The sequence below is a fragment of the Acinonyx jubatus genome, chromosome D1 (genome assembly GCF_027475565.1).
Source record: "Acinonyx jubatus isolate Ajub_Pintada_27869175 chromosome D1, VMU_Ajub_asm_v1.0, whole genome shotgun sequence".
NCBI lineage: Eukaryota > Metazoa > Chordata > Mammalia > Carnivora > Felidae > Acinonyx > Acinonyx jubatus.
In genome coordinates this window covers 90,253,237-90,271,954 of record NC_069390.1, presented here as the reverse complement: position 1 = coordinate 90,271,954, position 18,718 = coordinate 90,253,237, and the positions used below count along the sequence as shown (strand labels likewise).

The 18,718-nt window shown below is 56.4% G+C and overlaps 1 protein-coding gene across 4 annotated transcripts in view; it reads left to right on the top strand.

The window, feature by feature from the left end:
- The first annotated feature begins 206 nt into the window (after positions 1 to 206).
- The window catches only part of ST3GAL4 (ST3 beta-galactoside alpha-2,3-sialyltransferase 4), a 32,439-nt gene continuing 13,927 nt past the window's right edge, over positions 207 to 18,718 (top strand). Inside the window, exons 1-3 of one of the 4 annotated variants that reach the window (XM_015072214.3) lie at positions 207 to 393; positions 7,724 to 7,810; positions 9,019 to 9,087. In XM_015072214.3, the coding sequence (XP_014927700.2) occupies positions 9,043 to 9,087 (45 nt within the window). In that variant the 5' untranslated portion in view covers positions 207 to 393; positions 7,724 to 7,810; positions 9,019 to 9,042. Of the gene's footprint in view, positions 394 to 7,723; positions 7,811 to 9,018; positions 9,088 to 9,775; positions 10,369 to 18,718 lie in introns of those variants that run through there. The other 3 variants (XM_027036893.2, XM_027036891.2, XM_027036890.2) reach the window with 3 other exon arrangements.

Here is an 18,718-nt window from a genome sequence, read left to right as displayed (position 1 = left end):
CCCGCCGCCTCCCCCCTCCCCTCCCCTCCGTGGCCTCCGCTGCTCCCACACAGTCCCCGGCCGGCGGGCGTCGGCCCCGCCCGCGCGCGGCAGCGCCCCAGCTCTTCCTCCTCCTCCCCGCCCTTCCTCCTCCAGCCCGCCCGCTCCCCGGAGTCGGCTCCCCGGCCGTGTGCGCAAGCGTGTCCGGCCCCTTCCCCGCCCCCCGCCCGGGCCCGGGCCCGGGCCCCCGCCTCCCCGCAGGCGGACTTGCCCGCTCCCAGGCCGGCCCCGCGCCCGGGACAGGGACCCGGCGGAGCGGAGCCGCAGCGCCAGCGCCGCGTCGCCAGCCCGTGCGCCTAGCGGATCGGAGCTGTGCGCGAAAGTGTCGTGCCCCGCCCCGCTCCACCCGCGAGGGTGAGTACGCGGCGGCCGGTCCCCGTGGGGCCCGGGGCGGGGGGAGGGAGGGCGGGAGCGCCGCGAGGGCCCGGCTGCCGGGCCCCCGGCCCCGCGCCGCGGCGGCCGGGGAGGTGGTCGGCCCGGCACGTGGGCGCAGCGCGGGGCCGGCCCGGGTGGGGCGGCCGCAGCCCCGGGATCCCTTTCTCTGGACCAGATTTTCGCGGGAAGCCGGTGCTCCTCTCTCCCTCGGAGTGAGCGAACGGGATGGTTCTCTTCTCCGGAAACTTTCTAGCCCCCACCCCTCCGTCCGGGCTGAAGAGACGTCCCCACCTTCAGCATCCTCTGAGCCAGGGTTTCTCGCACCACTGCCCCCATTGAGTCCAGAAGATCGGGTGGGCTGGCTTTGCTAGAGGTGACAGGCTTTGCTGGGTCCATCTGTGAACAGGATTCGCAAGGTCGCCCAGCAGAGCCCGAAGGCGGGGGTTGCCGGCTGCAGGCTGGCAGTGCCCGGGATACCAGGTCCACCTTGTGGGGGGCCTTTGGGCCTAAGCCACGGTGCCTCAGAGCTGCTGGGTGGTGGGCAGTGGGAAGGGGTGGGTTTGCGGTGAGGGTGGGGCCCCAGCGTGCGACAGGACCCCTGGGCTCAGCTGTCTGCCCCGGGTGCCTCCCTGGGGCCCATGCTGGCAGGGACCTCCTGGCCGGCCCAGGGTTGCCAACATGTCCGCCTGTGCTGCCCCCTCCATTTCCAGTCTTGGGGGGAAGCTCCGTCTGGGCCATCTAAGGCCTCATGTACTTCTGCCGCTTCACACGTCCTGAGGGCCTGGCTTGGGGGGCTGCTGCTGGAAGACAGGGGGAGGGGGCGTGTAGGCAGCGTTCAGGTGCTCAACTGTGCTTGTCTGACCTCATGACCACCCACAGGCTGGCACCCCCACTGGCTTCTCAGGGAAGCCTTGCTTTCCACCACTGGAGGGAGGCACAGCGTTGAAGCCAAGTTCAGGCTGACTTATTCTTTGTAGAACCTTGGGAACGGGCCTGGTAGGGGCTAGGGTGTCACTAGAGGCACAGACCAATACTGCTCTCTCGCGAGCTGCGTCCTCCGCCGGGCTCTGGCCCTGGCATTTGCCAGGGCGATTTTAAATGTGTTGATATGTGCTAAGTGCTTTGAAAGCTGCCTGCACAGAGGAAGAGGTATGTAAGTGCTGTTAGTGATGTTTCTGCCACACTTACTCTGCAAAGCTGCCCCATAATTCCAGAGAGGTTGTCTGGGAGGCGCCAGCTATTGGGGCCTGGAAATTACCTCGTGGGGGCTTTTTCTCTTTGCTGGAAGCTGGTCTGGGCATACCCTCTGGCCTTGCTCTGCTCCTGTCTCCACTCTAAACCCTCTCTGTGCCCTGTCCCTCAGCATCGTTAGGCTGAGTGGGAGATCTTAGGCTGTCCCGCGGGTCCTGGGTTTCATCAAGCAGTTGTAGGAGAGGCAGGAGTTGCGGCCAGTCCTCCACCGACCAGTCCAAGTTGAGGGGTTAGGAGGGAAGCATAGCTGAAAGAATGTAGGAAGGGAAAGTAGGAATCGTCTGCTTGGACTGTGGGCTAAGAGGGCTTCTGTAGCTCAGGTGTGGGTTACTGCTCAAGACAACAGGGACCCCCTTTTCTGAGAGCAGAGACCCCGGCCATGGAGGCCGGCCGTGTCTTCTGGGCTGTCTTCTCTTTCCTCCCTCACCTCCTTCTCTACCCAAAGCACTTCCCACTCCTCAGAAACAGAGTTTTTTGTCCCCTCCACCCTCTCAGCCCTTTTAGGATCCAGTTTTCCGGGTAGAACCAAGAATCTGATCCTTTCTGGAATTGTAACAGATCTTGGAACCCCCCCCCCCCCCCCCCCCACACACACCACTACCACCCTCACCAGCAGGAGCAGAGAAGTTGGATCCCCTTTCTCTGTTCTAGCTTAACCTGTGGTCATCCCGTAGTGACCCTACCCTGGCCTGGCCTCTGCCCTGCATTGGGTCCCCCCTCGGGCCCTATCTGGGCACATTCTATGGGTCTCGCCTCAGAGAGGCTGTCCCAGTGGAGCTATGAATTCCTCCTCTCAAAATGGCTCAAAAGTTTACACCCTCTGTCTTGGTGAAGGGGTCACTGTATCTTAGAATAATACAAAAATGGTTCCAGCTCACAGGAGAGGGAGAGGCTCAGCCTCCTGAATAGGACCCTCCAGATCAGTGTCACAGAACATTCCAGAGTCTGAGGGTCAGGTCTACAGATTGAGATCAAGGCAGGCACCAGAGCCCAGTTGAGCTCCCGAATCCCTGGAGATGGGCCCTGGGCTCTGGAGGGTGGGGGTGGTCAGGTAGTGAGGGGAGGGCCCTCAGGAAAAGGAGAGCACTTGCTCCCTCCCTGCGGACTCCTTAGCTGCCCTCTGGTTAGACATTTCCCCTGTGGCAGGCAGCTGTTTCCCTGACCCCCAGGGCCCTCCTTCCTTCTCAAGACCTGGGACCTTGGTCTGAAACTTTTGGTTGCCTTGACAAAACAACTAGGCTAGGCAGGTTTTGGAGCTGTAGTCACTTGTTCCCCCATCTCTCCTTGGTTGCCCCCTTCCCAGAATGCTCAGCACTTCTGCATATGCGTGTTCTGAGGGACCCTGGGTACGCTGCTGGCCACCCCTGGCCTCAGAAGCACCCCTGACCTCTACCACATTCCCTGTGTGTGTGTGTGTGTGTGTGTGTGTGTGTGAGACACTATTTGTGCTACAGATGGAGGAAGTGGTTGAATGTAGCTGTATGTGACGCCTGGACCCCAGCCAGTTCCCCTGGGGCCCCTGATGGGTACCCCTTGAGCCCAGCAGGGGCTGAACTCTGCCAAGGGGTTGTGTGGGGTCGCTTGCTTTTCAGGTTGTGAGGGCCATCGGTGTCCAGAACTGCAGGTTTTCTTCTGGTCTTGGCCCCTTGCCTGGGACCAGCAGACAGGCGGCTCCTGGCACTATCTCACTATCTCTGCCCACCCTGCCCCCTGCAAAGCTGCCTGTAGAAAGATGATGTGACTACTCTAGAATCCGAGGCCCTGGCTTCTGCCCAGCAGGGAAGAGATGCTGCTGCTGGGGCTGAGGGGAGGTGCGGGCCTAGGTGAAGCCCTCCGTGTCTACCTGGGCCTTGAGCGGGAGAAGGCCTGGCTCTGGAAGCCCAGAGGAGCTGTTATAGGATAGTTCCTTCCTCCTGCCTGGAGCTTCCCTCCGAAGCCCAGCCCAGTGGCTCAGGGGCTCCAGGCTCTTGCTTTCCTGTGTGGGGTGGGGAGGGTGGTGATGGCTGGAGAGGACAGGCACCGCTTTGCAGAGTGCTGGGCCCGCACACTGTTGTTCCTGCCTTGGATCCCACCCCTCCTCCAGGGTGTGGGATCCAGGGGGCTGCCGCAATGCCCCCCAACCCATGCCCCCCATCTGCTCTGTGTCCTCTGCCCATGCAGCCTCTGTAAAGACCTCCTTAGAATAAAAAAGACTTAGCAGATAACAAAAGTAGTTACCATTTGTCAATCAAGCACTTTTTAAAAGCCTGGCCCAGTAAATTTACAAGGAAAAAAAAAAAAAGGTGTGCTATACACTTATTTAAATCACGTAAGCCTCGCACAACCCTTTCTCTCAGCCCATTTATAAACGAAGAAACGGAGCCTGGAGAAGCGTAAACGGCATGGCCACGGTCACACTGCTCGGGAGCAGCTGAGCGGAGACTTTGTATCTAGTCCTGTTTGGGAAACGTGCACTTGCCAGTTGAGTCCAGCAGTGCTCCCCCAAGCTCCTCCTCCCCTTTCCTGTGATGGCTGAAGAGTCTCAGAGGTGTGAAGGGCTTTGCTCAGGGCCACAGTGTATCGGTGACTAAGGCTGACCACAGCCTCTGCCTCCTGATTCCCAGCCCAGAGCCCTTGCGAACCCCACATCTCGCCCTGCCCATTTGCCCATGTGGCCCCCTTGCTGTGAGTGCAGGCACTTTGCTTGTCAGCCCCCTGTGGTCCGGCAGGGCGGGGCTGTCCTCTCTCCCTCTCATCCTCCCTCCCCACCGCTGGCCCTCCCAGCCCCTCCTAGCCCCCACCTCTCCTGCTTTCCCCTGTAATTGCTTCCATCTGGCCCGCCTGCCAGCTCCTATTCCTTTGGAAATGCAGCGGCTCCCCCAGCTGCCGCCCACAGGGCTGCAAGGCCTCATCCGGCAACGGTGGCCACACGTGGAGATGGAGAGGGGCCCTACAGGTCCGAGCAGGGGGATCTGGGCCAAGGCGGCTGCTCCGGGGCCTGGCATCCCCACATTCCTGCCAGACAGGAGCACCTTTGCTCCAGGGTCCTTGCTTGACACCCGCCCTGGCCTGGCCCCGGCCTGGAGAGGTCCTAGTGGCAGGCTTCTCCTTCTGCCTCGCAGCTTCCACAGCCCCCTCTGCCCTTTGCAGGTGCACAGGTCAGGAGGAGGGAGGCCTGGCTGGAAGCGACGGCAGGAGAGAAGTGGGCACCAGCGTGGGCATGCTCTGGGGACGACTGCTGGGGGGTTCTGGGAGGGAAGCGAACAGGGCAGTCACGGTGGCAGAGGCTGAGGGGCCCGGGAGCTCTGGGCAGGTGAGAACGGGGCTGACTCATTTCCCTTGGTCCCAGGCCATTGACTCAGAATCAGCAGAACTAGCAAGGAATCCTTATATTTTGTGTTGATATAGAATAAAACCTGCACATTCTAACAGTGCATTTGACGCTCTGTTGACTCCCTTGCCTCAGGCTCTGCCTAGGCTGGGTGGAGAGGGACACCAGCGGGGGTCTTCTGGTGTGGCCATCTGGAGGCTCTGGAGCATGCTCCTGCCTGTGGAGGGGACACGTTCCCTGTCGTGGAAGATGCGTACGCATCGACTGGTGACCTTGACGGGGACAGGCCAAAGGAGATGTGGGCATAGCAGGAGCACGTTTGTGGTGTGGAGCAGATCTGAAAACTTTTAAGGCATTTTCTCGCTGAGATTTTAGGATTTTAGTGTAAAGCTCCCGGAACTTGTCTGTCTTGTTTACTGCTATATTCTTCATGCCTGGAATGATGTCTAGCAAATAACAAGTGCTCAGTAAATATTTGTTTGATAAATGAATGGAAGACATAGCTTGGGTTTTCTGACTTTGTCTTCACTGCGTTCCTGTTTTTCCTTCCTCCTTTTCTTGGGGCAAAGGCAGTGAGCAGACAGGTGAGCTGTTGGTCAGAGAAGGGCCTGGCCTGGCTGCCTGGGGTCTCCCCCTCCCCCGGGGGTCTCTCTGGGCACCCGGGAGGCAGGCAGGAGCCCCAGGTAAGGATGGGCAGGCTTCTGCCCCCCTGAGGAGAGCAGGCCCCTCCTTCTACCTGCCCTGGGCTCAGTGGGTCCCCTCCCTGTTCCTGTTTCACCTCCTCAGCCCAGACTTTAAGACCTTGCACAGACTGGCGCTAAGGAGCCTCTCTCAGGTGTCCTCTCGGGAGGCACGGTTCACCCCTGTTCTTGCTTCTACCCAAACAACTACACTTCTCTTCTTTCTCCATATTGGGTTTCCACATAAAATTCCCTTTGAAAGTAGGACAGAGGGTTTCTTGGCTCTAAAGAGTTTTATTTGAAAGCCCCCATCCAGCCACATTAAGACTTTTTATTTTCCCAGGAGCACGCCATGTGTGTTCTCACCTCCTGGCCTTTGCTCTGGCCGGCCCCCCGGGTATGGCCCAGGTGCCATCGGTAGCCATCTTCCTAAATTGCAAGTGTCCGTGGGCATCCAGCCCGAGGCTGTGCTCTCGGAAGCCTCCCCGGCCACCCAGCACACTGCCACCTCCCCCTGTGCACCCCGCTCCCCTCAGCTCCCACGCTGGCCACGTTGTGCAGGGACGGTGGTGTGGTACAGGGAGCCACGGCTTGACTCCTTTCCCGGCTGCCCAGCCGTGGGCCCGACACAGAGCCTCGGTTTCCCCCGAGGAGCTCACACTTCTGAACGAGAGAGCGTTTCTAGTGACATCCCAGTGCGCGGAATCCAGCACTCTGTAAATGCTGGCTGCTGTGTTTTCTGTGGTTCCGGGTGGGGCCCAGACACTGACAGGTGTCTCCCTGCCGGCCCAGCAGCCAGAGGCAGGCGGCCGGGCAGGAGCCGGATGGCATCCTTGGTCTCCTCTCTGTCTACTCCCCAAGTCTGTGACCTCAGGCAGAGCCGTGGCCATTATTCGTTCTCCATCAGCACATCTGTTAATTGGGCTAATAGTATCTGCCCCACCTCCCAGGTCTGTGAAACGCAAATGAGGTAAACAAGCTGGCAGAGGCCTCAGAGGTCACCATAGGGCAGGATTGCGACTGCCTTACCCTGGTGTCCCCAGCACCTGGCACCGTGCTGGCACACAGTGGCCTCTCAGTAACTGTTTCCTTTTGCAAACGAGGGAGCTGAGACTCAGAAAAGTAACTCGCTGGGGTGTTGTTGTTTTTTTATTGTTGTTGTTTTAGTAACTTGCCCTTGGAGGTCACAGAGTGTCTCTCCCCACAGGTAGGAAGGAGACTGTCTCAGGAGTGACCCCCGCTCTCTCTGCCCCTCCGTCCACCGCTGCCTCTGTCTCATCCCTGTCTCTGAGGTCCTGACGTTATTCGGGCTTTCTGTTCTCCAGGCCCCAAAGATCCAGGACTGGGGAGGCTGAAATCCCCCGGGGCATGGCTGGCGGAGGAGCTGGTGGACTAGGACACCCCTGGAAATGTCCACTTCTGTCCTGCTTCTCCCAGGCTGGCTCTGTCCTCCCAGGGGCTTAGCCAAGGCCTGGCTGGGGAGAGTGCGTTCGGGAGAGGGGGAGCCCGTCCTCCTGGGCTCTTGGGCCCTTCTCGCCACACTCACTGTCCCCCCCTCCCCCCCCCCCCCCCCCCCCCCCGTTCTCCTCTGGTCCGCTCCCGGGTCCTGTCTTTTTCTGTCTTTTGTTGACCGTTTTCTGCCTTCCTTTCTTCCCTTTTCCTCCCTCTCCCTTCGTGTCTGACATCTGTTCTTTCCCCCGGGGTCCTCACCCCCCTTGCCTCAACATCCAACTTGTCCTGACACTGGCAGCCGGACTTCTGGTGGCCGGGGAGGTGCCCTGCTGGGCTGTGGAGGCTCAGGAGAGCCTGCTGTTCTTGGCAGCTCCAGCATTTTCTAGTGAGATGGCTCTTCCAGCCCCTGAGCTTGGTGAAGGGACGGTGCCAGCCCAAAGTAAACTCAAAGTAAACTTCAACTCAGCTCCCTGCCCCCCCCCGCCCCCCCCTTCTTGGACACCGCCCTGGTAAGGAAAGTGGGACCTTGTCCTGGAGCCTGAGGGTCGGCAAAGAAGAGCCTGGTGGTGGAGCTTCTCTGGCTTCTGACCTCTGCCCCCCGCCCTCCTCTCTCCAGAGCTCCAGCTCTTTCTCCAGAGGTACCTGCTGGGATGGAGGAGGCTGGCCAGAGCAGGGAGGAGATTTCCATTCAGACACCTTCCAGGTGAGCACACACGGCGTGTTGTGCTTGGGCCGATGTGTGTGTTCATGCGCACGTGCGCTGTGTGTACATGAGCGTGTCCGTGGGTTGTGTGCGAGAGAGAGAGCATAGGCATGCATCCGTGTGTGGACAAGAACACGGTGGGCCTGTGGGAGGTTGTGTCCTGTCGCCCCCCCCGCACCCCCCCCTTCTAGGCCTGCCACTATCCAGGCCTGCTTCTAGCCTGGCGCTCTCCTCTCTGTGGTCTGTGTGACCTTGGCTTTGCACTGGGACTCCCTTCTGTCTTGGGAGCCGGCTGGTCCCCTGCTGTGGTCCCACGCAATGGTGACTGATCTCTGGCCACCCGTTTAGTTGCCCGGGGGCCCTAGGGCCAGCGTTTGCCCCCCACCTCCCAAAACGGAGGCGTGTGGGGGCTTCCTGCCCAGCATCTCAACTCTGCCAAGGCGGAGGGAATGGGGAACAGCTGCGTTGGCCGATTCCGGCTCCGTATGGATTTGGTTTGACAACAAAGCTCCCTCTGTGTTGTTCTCAGGCCCCTTACATAACCCGAGGGTGGGGGGCGGGGGGGGGGAGGGAGGCGATGGGGGGAGGTGGAGATGGGGACAGGGAGACACCAGGACATGATGGTTGGAAAGGGAACAGGGACCGGGAGGAGGGGCAGGGGAGTGAGAGAGAGACCGTCGGGAAGCAGAGAGAGGAGGAAAAGTGTGCGTCTTGGCCCTACTGTTCTACTTCCGGCCTCCTGTTTGGGAAGGAGCTGGATTTCTGGGTCTTCTGACTTTTGTCCTGTAGCTGCCTTGTCTTCCCCTCCTTGCACCCCACCCACCAGCCCTGGATCTGCTGGGGATCTGCCTGGGAGGAAGGGTTCGGGGCTGGGCCGGAGGGCCATCCTTAGCCCCACCCTGTAGCTGAGTGCTTTCGTAAAGAAGGGAGTCATTCTCCTCCCTTGCTCTCGGGCGTCCATTCATGACTCCAGGTCCCAGGCCTGGCTCTAGAAGCCCCTCTTGCTACCCTCTGGATGGCAGCCGTTCCCTGTACCCTGTTGGGCTGCTCAAGGCCCCACCTAGGTCCCTGGCCCAGTCTCCTGTCCGGGACCTCCCCCTAGCTCCAGACCCTCTGGCCACTCCGTTGGAGGCCCTGTGGCCCTGTCCCTGCACTGTCCCCTCCCTCAGTAATCAGACCTTCTCTTTTTGCCATCACTGTCCCTGCAGCTGTCCAAATAGAGGGGGAAGAAAATGTTCTCTTTCCGGAACAGCTGGACTGACAGCCGGGAAGGCCAGGTGAGCTGGCCAGGCTTTGGGGGTGCTTTCGGGGGTGGGAGGTACCTTGTCCCAGGGCCCTGATCCTGCCAGCTCCTAGGCAGGAGCAAACAGACACTGGGAAGAGGGCAGGAGGACCAGTAGGGCCAGGGCCCCAGTGACGGTGTGGTCTCCTGAGTTTTCTCAGGTTTTCTTCCCTGTGCCTCAGTTTTCCCCAGTCCTTTTCTGGCACCAGGCTTCCTTGAAAGAGCCTCTGGATTCCATTTGGCCCTAAAGGGTAGTGCTTGTCCCCAGGCTGCAGTGGATTAACAGGGCTGTATTCTTCTAACCTGAAAACAACAGAGGGGGGAGGAGCTGCTGGCAAGGCCCCAGATTCTCCCGGTTCTGGCACTTGGCTTGACCCCTAGCACCTCCCTCGATTCGATTTTAAGGTGTCTGCCCAGGAGGTATCCTATAGAAACCGAGCCATAACTCTGCGGAGAGATGCTGTGGGCGAGGCCCAAACCTGCTGAACGAGCCCTAGACTCTGGAATCCTCAGTCCCCAGGCCCTGACCAGCTTGTGGCTCGCCTCCCACCACCTGCCCCAGGTCTGGGTGCTGGGATGCTCCTGCAATTGCTAATCCCTCAGGGCTTGAGACAGAAAGGTCTGCTTGGGGAAGGGGGATGGCTAGGAGAGGGCTTAGGAGTTTCCCGATTTGTGGGCGGGTGGGCCAGGAGGATGGCCCCTCTCACACGAATCAGGGTTAGGTGCCTGGGCAAAGAGACCAGGCCAGGAGGATGGTGAGTGAGAGCTATGAGGGTGCCGGGTGGGGGTGTCCTCTGTCCCTTGTGTGACTGAGGTCCCCGGGCAGCTGCCTCTGTCCCGTGTGTGACTGAGGTCCCCGGCTGCCTTGGGACACTCCCTAGCCCCGCTGGGGACATCCCTTTGAGGCTGTGTATCTTTCTGTCGGTTCACTTTCCTGTAGCCCTCCCCCTCCCCCAGCGCCCACCTCCCCAAGAACCTCTGAGCATAACGGGAGTGTGACTCTGTCGCTGGCAGCCGGGCTTGGCCAGGCCGAGGGCCAGAAGTCCAGAGTTTCTCTTTACCCAACTTTCAGAGGTGAAGAGATCCCCAGAGGGCTGGCTTAGCCACTCCCTGCTCTTGAAGTGCTCCCTGGCTGATAGCTCCAGGGACCTGCAGCCTGACAAACAAACCGGGCTGGAGCGGGAGCTGAAGGTGAAGCCCTGTGGCCCGTGCCCTGGGCCACAGGATGGGGGAAGAGAGCGCCCTGGCGGAGGGGGCTCAGCAGACCTCAGAAGCTGTACGTTGGGGGTGGGTGGGGTGGGGTGGGGTGGGCAGGGAAGAAGGAATGAGGGGTGTGTGCACGTGTGTGTAGGGGTCACTACATTCCTGCGTGTTTCCAGGGTTGGCTTGGGGGTGTGCCTGTGGGTGAGCAGAGACGGGTGTGTTTTTGCACAGAGATGCCTTTGGAGGTTTTCGACGCGGGAGGGTCGGAACGGACCGGAGCAGGGTGGGCTTGAGAAGGGTTTCAGAGTGTCTCCCTGGTGCCTCCTGGCTCTGGGTTATGGATGGGGCTGTGAGCACTTGGACAGATTTGCTGGACATGTCCCCCGTGGAGGAGGAGCCCCAGGGGCAGAGGTGGTCCTGGGGCATCTTTGATAACCTGAGCATCAGCCGGCCCTCCAGCCGGCATTCCCACCTGCTCTGCTCTGGCCTCTGCCCCCAGGGACCACTGCTTGCCCTGGAAGGTCTGCACCCTCCCCAGCAGCACCTAGAATGCTAGCCGCCCCACCCCCTTAGCTCCTCATCAACCTTTTACTTGGAGGAGAGTCGGCTCATTGAAAGTCTTAACTGATGTGAAACCTTAAAAGGGCCTTGCTGGCTTGCTCTTCCTTGGGGACAGCTACTGCAGGAAATGGGGTCTTGTTTTTCCTTCTTCCTGGTTTCATTTCTCAGAGCCCCCACCGCAGGTGCTACATTGCCACACGGCACTTCCCTCTTTTCCCTACCCCCACCCTCAGCTCCCCTAACTCGGTTGGGCTCCTAATAGGAATTCAGGAGCCGGTCCTCCCCCTGTTGACCTCCTGAAACCTCCATGTTCCAGAACCACCATGGCAGGACAGCTTGGATAGACAGGGGAGAGCTGTTTCCCTGCTATTCCCAGATGTTCCCAAACAGCCGTGCTGATAGCCACCGTTCTTGGGTCAGAGCTAGAATGTTTTTCATTGCCCTGCACTGTCCCTGCCTGCGGACTTTGGGAGTACCTGCCCGAGACAGGGGAGAACCAGCAGAGGGAATATCACTTTGGAAATAAGGGAGGAGGGTACTGTTTCTGGAACTGCTATGGAGAGGGGGCGCTGCTCAGGGGAGGGGGCCCATCTCTATGCCTGTGGGATGGGACTGATCGGGGGTCTGGGCACCTTCTCTAGAACATGCTATGGCCAGAGACAGTGGCTTCTGCAGTGAGGCCTGCTCCCTCTCTCCTATCCCGTGCTTCTCACGTGACAGCAGTGCAACTCCAGTCTGACCAGTACACAGGACCTGGGTTTCGTGCAGGGCAGAGCCTGGGTGGCACTGCTTTTCCCCCTCTGCCCGAGCAGCTGCGTGTGCCCTCGTAGTTTGTGCCATGGAGACAGCAGCTGGGAGGAGAGGGGAGTATGGTTGCGGTTGTGGACCCCTCCCATGGTGTCGGCCTGGCCTGTACTAAGGCTTTTCGATCTCAGGATGGCTTTCGAGGATCACACACCTCCCAAAACTTGCTCTTGTGACCTGAATTTCACAGATGAGGAATCTGAGGTCCTGAGAGATACAGGAGCTTGTTCAGGACTGCCTGGCCTGTGACTGCAGAGGTGGGATTGAACCTCAGGTTTGTGTCCAGACCCCTCTCCTCTGCCTCCAGGATGCCAAAGGTCCTTTGAGGTGCAGGGAGGGGTGGCTGAGGTTTTAGCCTAGGCCGGCCCTCTTGGGGAACAAATAAAGGGGATGTGAGGTAATAGGGCATCTTCGAGGCTCTCCTGGGATCTCGATAGGTCTGTTGGTTGACATCAGCTCATTGTGTGGTCCAATAGCCCTGGAGCTGGTGGTGATTAAGGTGAGTCAAAGGTGGTGCAGAAGCCACGCCTTCTTGGTGATAAGGGTATGTTTGTGAGCGCAGCCACGTGTGTTTGGCAAAAGTTGTGACACTTGGTGCGTCCGCCAGCCCCTGAGCCCAGCCTCTAGCAGGCTCCTAGCGCCTTGTGTGCTCAGGTCTTTGCAAAATAAGGGTCTGGGATGCTCTAATCTGACGAAACTTTTCTGTCCACGCTTGTCCTGCTCATTTGCTCGTTCATTTAGACATGTGATCATTTCAGTGTTTGTCAGTTACCTACCACGTGACATGTATTAAATTTGGTGCGAGAGATACTGTCGGCCACAAGGAGTCCCTGCTTTCTTGGGGTACGGGAAATAGCGTGGTGTCACTGCTACAAAGGAAGCAAAACGGAGTGAGGAGGCAAGACTGGGGGCCGGGAGGAGACTCCTAGATTGGGTAGTCTGGGACCCTGGCTTGAGGGGCAGCATGAAAGGGAGAGTGGCCAGGACAAGGGAAGCCAGGGACGGAGTTCTGGCCTTGTGATTCCAGATCCCACACCATTTATCCTGCCGTCAGCCCCTGCCAAGACGAGGACTCAGATGGGAATCTTTAGCCCTGTCTCCATTCTCAAGTGGGGGTCAGGTGTGGAGGGGGCGTGCAAGCTAAACTTCTTCTCTTTGGGGAGGGGAGGGTGTGTTTAGGAAGTGCTGGGGAAGCCCAGGGGTCATCGGGGACTTTCTCTGTTCGGTGGACAGTCACATGGGCATCACGTAAGGTTCAGTGTGTATTTCTTTGCCTTTGGTCGCACAACAGACTGAGTGAAAAATCGTGGTTTTTTTCATTTATTTTTTATTATTTTTTTAAAGATTTTTATTTTTAAGTACAACCCAGAGATCAAGGGCTGCATACTCCACCGACTGCACCATCCAGGCGCCCCACCAAAAAATAGTGTTTTTAAAATGATGTTTTAATCCACCCTGCATTCCACACAGCCGCAGCTTTTGGATTTCACTTAGCACATGAAGAAGAAGTATGGCTAATAGTTGCTATTCGCTGAGCGTTTCCCATGTGTCTTTCCTATGTTATCATGTTAACCAGCACAGTGGGACTTGTGGCAGGGGCTCTTGGCCTCCATTCTACAGATGGGGAGACCAAGGCTTAGGGATGCTAAGTGGCAGAGGCAGGGTTCAGGCCCAGTGGCCAGTGCCCCAGGCACAGCTCTTGGCCTGAGGAGGAGCGAAGGTTCTGGCAAGACAGTTCCATGTGACCCGCTTGCCAACCTAAACATGGCCGTCCACGTGGACCCCGGGAGGGTGTGGTGTGCGAGGCGTAGCCGTGAGGCCAGTTCTGCTCAGGCACTGGGGCGAGTTGCCAGGGTCAGGAAGACGTTGGATGTGGGCAGAGCGGAGATTGGGCTGGTGTGCCAGGTGCCAATGTCACCTTGAACTGTGGCTGTGCATCCAGAACCCTGACAGCCCAGGAAGAGGGGAACCGATGCTGGGGAAGAGTGGAGTCTTCTCAACTCTGACACTCTGGAGACCTTGAGACAGTGCTCACTGTGACTGTCAGAGTGACCAGGGCCCTCTGGAGGCATCTCGGACACTCTGATTTAGCCTTCCTGAGCTGGGGTCCAGGAAGCGTGTGCAGCTTAATGTGCTCTACAGGTGCTTCCAGTAGGATCTCAGAGATTGCCTGGTCCAGCGCCGTCCAGTGGAAATGCACTGGGGGGCAGGTGCCTGGGTGTCTCCGCCAGTTGAGCATTTGACTCTTGATTTCGGCTCACGTCATGAGCCCAAGGTTGTGAGATTGAGCCCATATCCAGGTCTGCTTGATATTCTCTCTCTCTCTCTCTCTCTCTGCCCCTCTCCATGTTCTCTCACTCTCAAACAAAACAAAACAAAACAAAAAAACAGTGGGAACCACAAACTCAAGCCACATAGGTAATTTTAAATTTTAAAAGAGGTTAAGTTAGGGTTCCTGGCTGGCTCAGTTGGAAGAGCATGTGACCCTTGATCTCGGGGTTGTGAGTTTGGGCCCCACATTGAGTGTAGAGATTACTGAAAATAAACATATTTTAAAAAATGTTAAGTTAGGGGCGTCTGGGTGGCTCAGTCGGTTAAGCGTCCGACTTCGGCTCAGGTCATGATCTCGCGGTGTGTGAGTTTGAGCCCCACGCCGGGCTCTGTGCTGACAGCTCAGAGCCTGGAGCCTGCTTCGGATTCTGTGTCTCCCTCTCTCTCTGCCCCTCCCCTGCTAACAGTCTGTCTCTCTCTGTCTCTCAATAATTAAATGTTAAAAAAAAATTTTTTTTAATGTTAAGTTAGCTACATTTTTAAAAAGCAAAAATAAGGAGGTGAAATAAATTTTGAATATTTTAACCCAGTATAGCCAAAATATTAGTTCAGTGTGTGATCAATCAAATAGATTTTTAAGGTGATAGTTCACTTTTTTTGGTACTAAGTCTTTGAAATCCAGCATGTTTTCTTTTTTTTTTTTATTGTTAGTGTAACTTTATTTATTGATGTATTCACGTATTTATTTATAATTTACATCCAAGTTAGTTAGCATGTAGTGCAATTAGGATTTCAGGAGTGGATTCCATTGATTCATCCCCTATGTCTAACACCCAGCGTTCATCCCAACAAGTGTCTTCCTCACTGCATATGTTTTCCACTTGCAACACACTCAGTGTGAACCAGCCACACTGCAAGTACTCCGTAGCCACATGGGGGATGGGGCAGGGCTGGTGCCATCCACCGTTTTCAGAAGAGGAATCTGGAGGCCAGAGGAGGAAGGGGACTGGCCAGATTGGTGGGGAGCTGAGTTCAGGCCCCAACTCCGGTAGTGCCTTTAGCCTTGGCATCTTGGGGCCAAATTCGTCGGCTCCTGGGTGAAAAGTCTGGGGAAGGAAACATACCCTAAGCCCCTGCCTGGGACCTGGGGCAGGTCCACAGCCACACCATACTGTTCCTTTTTTAAATCCTGGCTATGAGTCTGTACCGTCGATTCTCTACCCTGCCACAGCTTCAGCTTTCTGGAATTCAAAGCTTCTGCCCCACCCAGAAGGACACCAGAAGTATGATTTTCAAGTGGTTCCCCGTGGTGTCTTGTGACTGGCAGCTGATAAAGTGGATGATACAGTGTTTCTGTGCAGGAGGCTGCAAGTGCTGGGCTGGTTGGGGTGTCTGATGGGGGGGCAGCAGTCTGTGGACCCCACGAGTGGGGAACAGAGAGCCTTCTGTGCTTCAGTGGGAAGCCTGTCAGGCCCCTTTCCCTCCAACCTTGGATGGCCAGACAGATGCCCCCATCTGCCTACTCACGGGCCTTGAGGCCGTTGGTCAATTACGCAGCCCTGGGCTGTCTCATATGAGCTGGGGCCAAGGCAGGCTTCACTCCCCATTGGGCGTGCCGTGGTCATGCTGTGCTGTTCAGTGATGGGGAGAGGACACAGTCTGCAGGCTGTGTCTAGCCAGGGGGTGGGCCGGAGGGGATGAAGCGAGTATGGGACCCACTGTTGCTGCTTCCTCTTCTCTTGGTCCAGTGATGTCCCCGACCAATAGATCCATTTATGAATTCAGTGAATTTGTATTGAGAGCCTACTGTGTACAGGTCACTATTCTAGACATTGGTGATACACCAGCAAACAAAACAACAACAGAATCTTTACAAGCAGGGAAGGGGGATCGGAAATGTTGGGTGTGCATGGAACTCTCGATGGCAGGTAGAGAAGGTGAATAAAGAGATCAGTGAAGAGATATCAAACCCATGTCTCTCTGGGTAGACAAGGAGCCCATGGAGCGTTTTTGAGCTGAGAAGTGTTGTAGGTGACTGATCTGTTCGGGAGAATTGCACGCACTTAGCCATCTGCACCCAAGAATGACTGATTAAAGTAGGGTATAGTCCCACAGAACCCCAATGGCGTGTGTCATCTCGCCTTACCGAGCAACAGCATCAAGTCACGTGGACTTCATAGTCCAGCTTGAGTCCCCTCTGGAATATTAGCAGAGGACTCCGAGCTGGGAGGAATCATGGTGGGCTGGCTGGCACCACTGAGATTCACTCACTTTGACAGGTGGAAATGCGACCCCAGATTCCTAAGATGAAATGCGCATGAGCAGGTGTAGAACAGATCTGCTCTTAGGTTCAAAAGGGTAGCCACACAAGTTCAGGAGGCCTGGCTGAGGGATTTTAGTCCCATGCCACGGGCGTGTTGTGGTGGCAGGAAAGTGAGCGCAGTCTTAGCCAGCATTCATGGAAGTCTGGTGTCCAGATGGAAGGCGGTACTAATCCTGTGGATACAGTTGTATGCATTGGAAGCCTGCTGGAGAGCTTCCAGAGGAGCCTCGGGCTACGGGGAGGGGGGTGGGTGGCAAATAGAGACTGTGTCTCGTAAGGAAGCTACCTGAGAAGGAGCAAGGAAGGCTGCTGGTAGCTGCTGTAATCATTTGAAAGACTTTGATCTGGTAGAGGGCTGACTTCCTTTACTTGCTCGAGGAAGTAAAGGAATCGAGGGAGCCATTCCTTCACAGGAGAGTTTTTGAGGCAGTAGAGGGTTGGGCATGTGGGCTCCAGAGCCAAGCAGCCTGAGTCCCAGTCCTTCTCACTAGCCCTTCGCCCTTGGGCAAGTTGCTGACCCTTCCTGCACATCGGGTCCCTGTCTCTGTGATGCAGGTCGTCATGGTGTTTAACTCCTAGGGTTGAGATCATATTTGGACAGCCCCTAAAAGTGTCTAGCAGACTAGTTCTCAACATCTGGTCATGTCTGGAGACAATGTGGTTGTCACAACTGGGGAGTGGGGTTCCTACTGGGGAGTGGCATCTGGTGGGTAGAGGTCAAAGATGTTGCTAAACACAGCCCCTCACAACAGTGACTTCTCTGGTCCCCAAAGCAATGGCGATGGGGTAGGAACCCTCCTGATATCCCACATGGTAAATGCACCATACATTTTAGCAATTAATAAGGGATGTAACACATGTTTAATCTCATCTTATTACTTGTGTGTCGGATGTTTACAAAACATCTGCTACATTTTGAACTCTATAATAGAGTCTGAAAATATAATGAAGTCCCAGACCACAGAGGTCATAGTCTCATGGGCAAGATACAAAACACATAATATAATATAAAATTATATTATGTGATACAGCATCTTCTGTAATCCAGGCACTCTGATAGACTCTTGGTATAAACAAGCCTCCAATTTTAGAGGTCAGGAGATAGTGGGCAAAACAGGAAGAGCAGTAATTATATAATATGAAATTATATTACCTGTGAAGTGCCAGAAGCAAGTTACAAACGATATTTTGTGGGAAGAGAAACATCAATTGCTTAGAAATGTCGGAATAGATTTCATAGAGGTGGAGCCTTTTGAGATGACACTGGAGTGAGGTGGTTCCAATGAATGGGGCGGGGAGGGGCTTAGGGTGTCCCACCGGAGGGAAGTCTGCAGAGGAGGTGATGTGCTTGGGAAGAGGATAGCAGGTGCACCTGCAGGGCGTGTGACCCGAGGGTGAAGGGTCCTGGTGGCCACTAAGGAGCTTTGGCTTTTCATTTAAGGAATGGGAGCAACTGAGGCAGGAGGGTGCTTTGATCCAAGTTATTTCTTAGAAGCATCCCATGCTGGCAGTTCCAAAGGAGGGGGTTGAGTGTAGAAAGACTAATTGGGCAGAGACCAATTAGGAAGCAGGGAAGGTGGGGTGGGATCTAGACTCTATGTGTCTCAAGAAGACATGGAGGGATTGTATTCTAAAGTGTTTCTGAGGCTCTAGACCATGTGACCTTTGTGCCGCAGCCAGGTTTTTTAAAGCTTCACATGCCCAGTGCCTCCCACAATGCCGAACATTCAGTTCATTAGGAGCCCAGAGAGCACTGGTTGGGATGAGGAATTGGGGTAGAATCAATCATATTTAGTAACTGTTCAGTAAGGATGGCGTGAGGGGAGGCAGATGTTGGCAGGCTGAGTTTAGGATGATGTAGGGCCTGGGTGGGGGGGCAGCGGAGAGTGGGGAGAAACGGGTCCAGTTTGGGCATGTGGAGTTTGAAGTGTTTATGATCATCTGGGTAGGATGTGCAGCAGACAACCAGAAATAGTAGGATGGGATCTGGGGAGGAATCAAAGGGTTTGGATCATCAGGGTAGGAGTAGTGGTCAGTCGTCTGATAGTGAATGCACTTGTCCTGTGAAAACAGGCAGGGGAGAGCAGAGGGTCAAGGATAGATCCCTGGGGAACGCCAGCACCTGACTGAAGTGGGGTCAGAACAGACTGGCACAGAGCTAGGAGGGAAACCTGGAGAAGTTCTTGACCCAGAATCCAAGAAGGCGGTATCAGTGGACTGTATCAAAGGCTTCAGAGTATGAGGGAGAGTGAAGACAGTCCTTCCTCAGGTTGGACAGTTACAAGGCCGCTGATGGCTTTCGTAGGAGCTATTTCCGCATAAAACGTGGGTGGTGGTGTAGGGCTGAAGGAGTGAGTGGAAATAGCACAGATACAGAAGTGTGACCACTGGAGGTAAGGGGGCAGACGCAGGGGTAGCTGGAGGAGGAGGAGGTAGAGGCAAAGAGGGAGGAGGGAGATTTAAG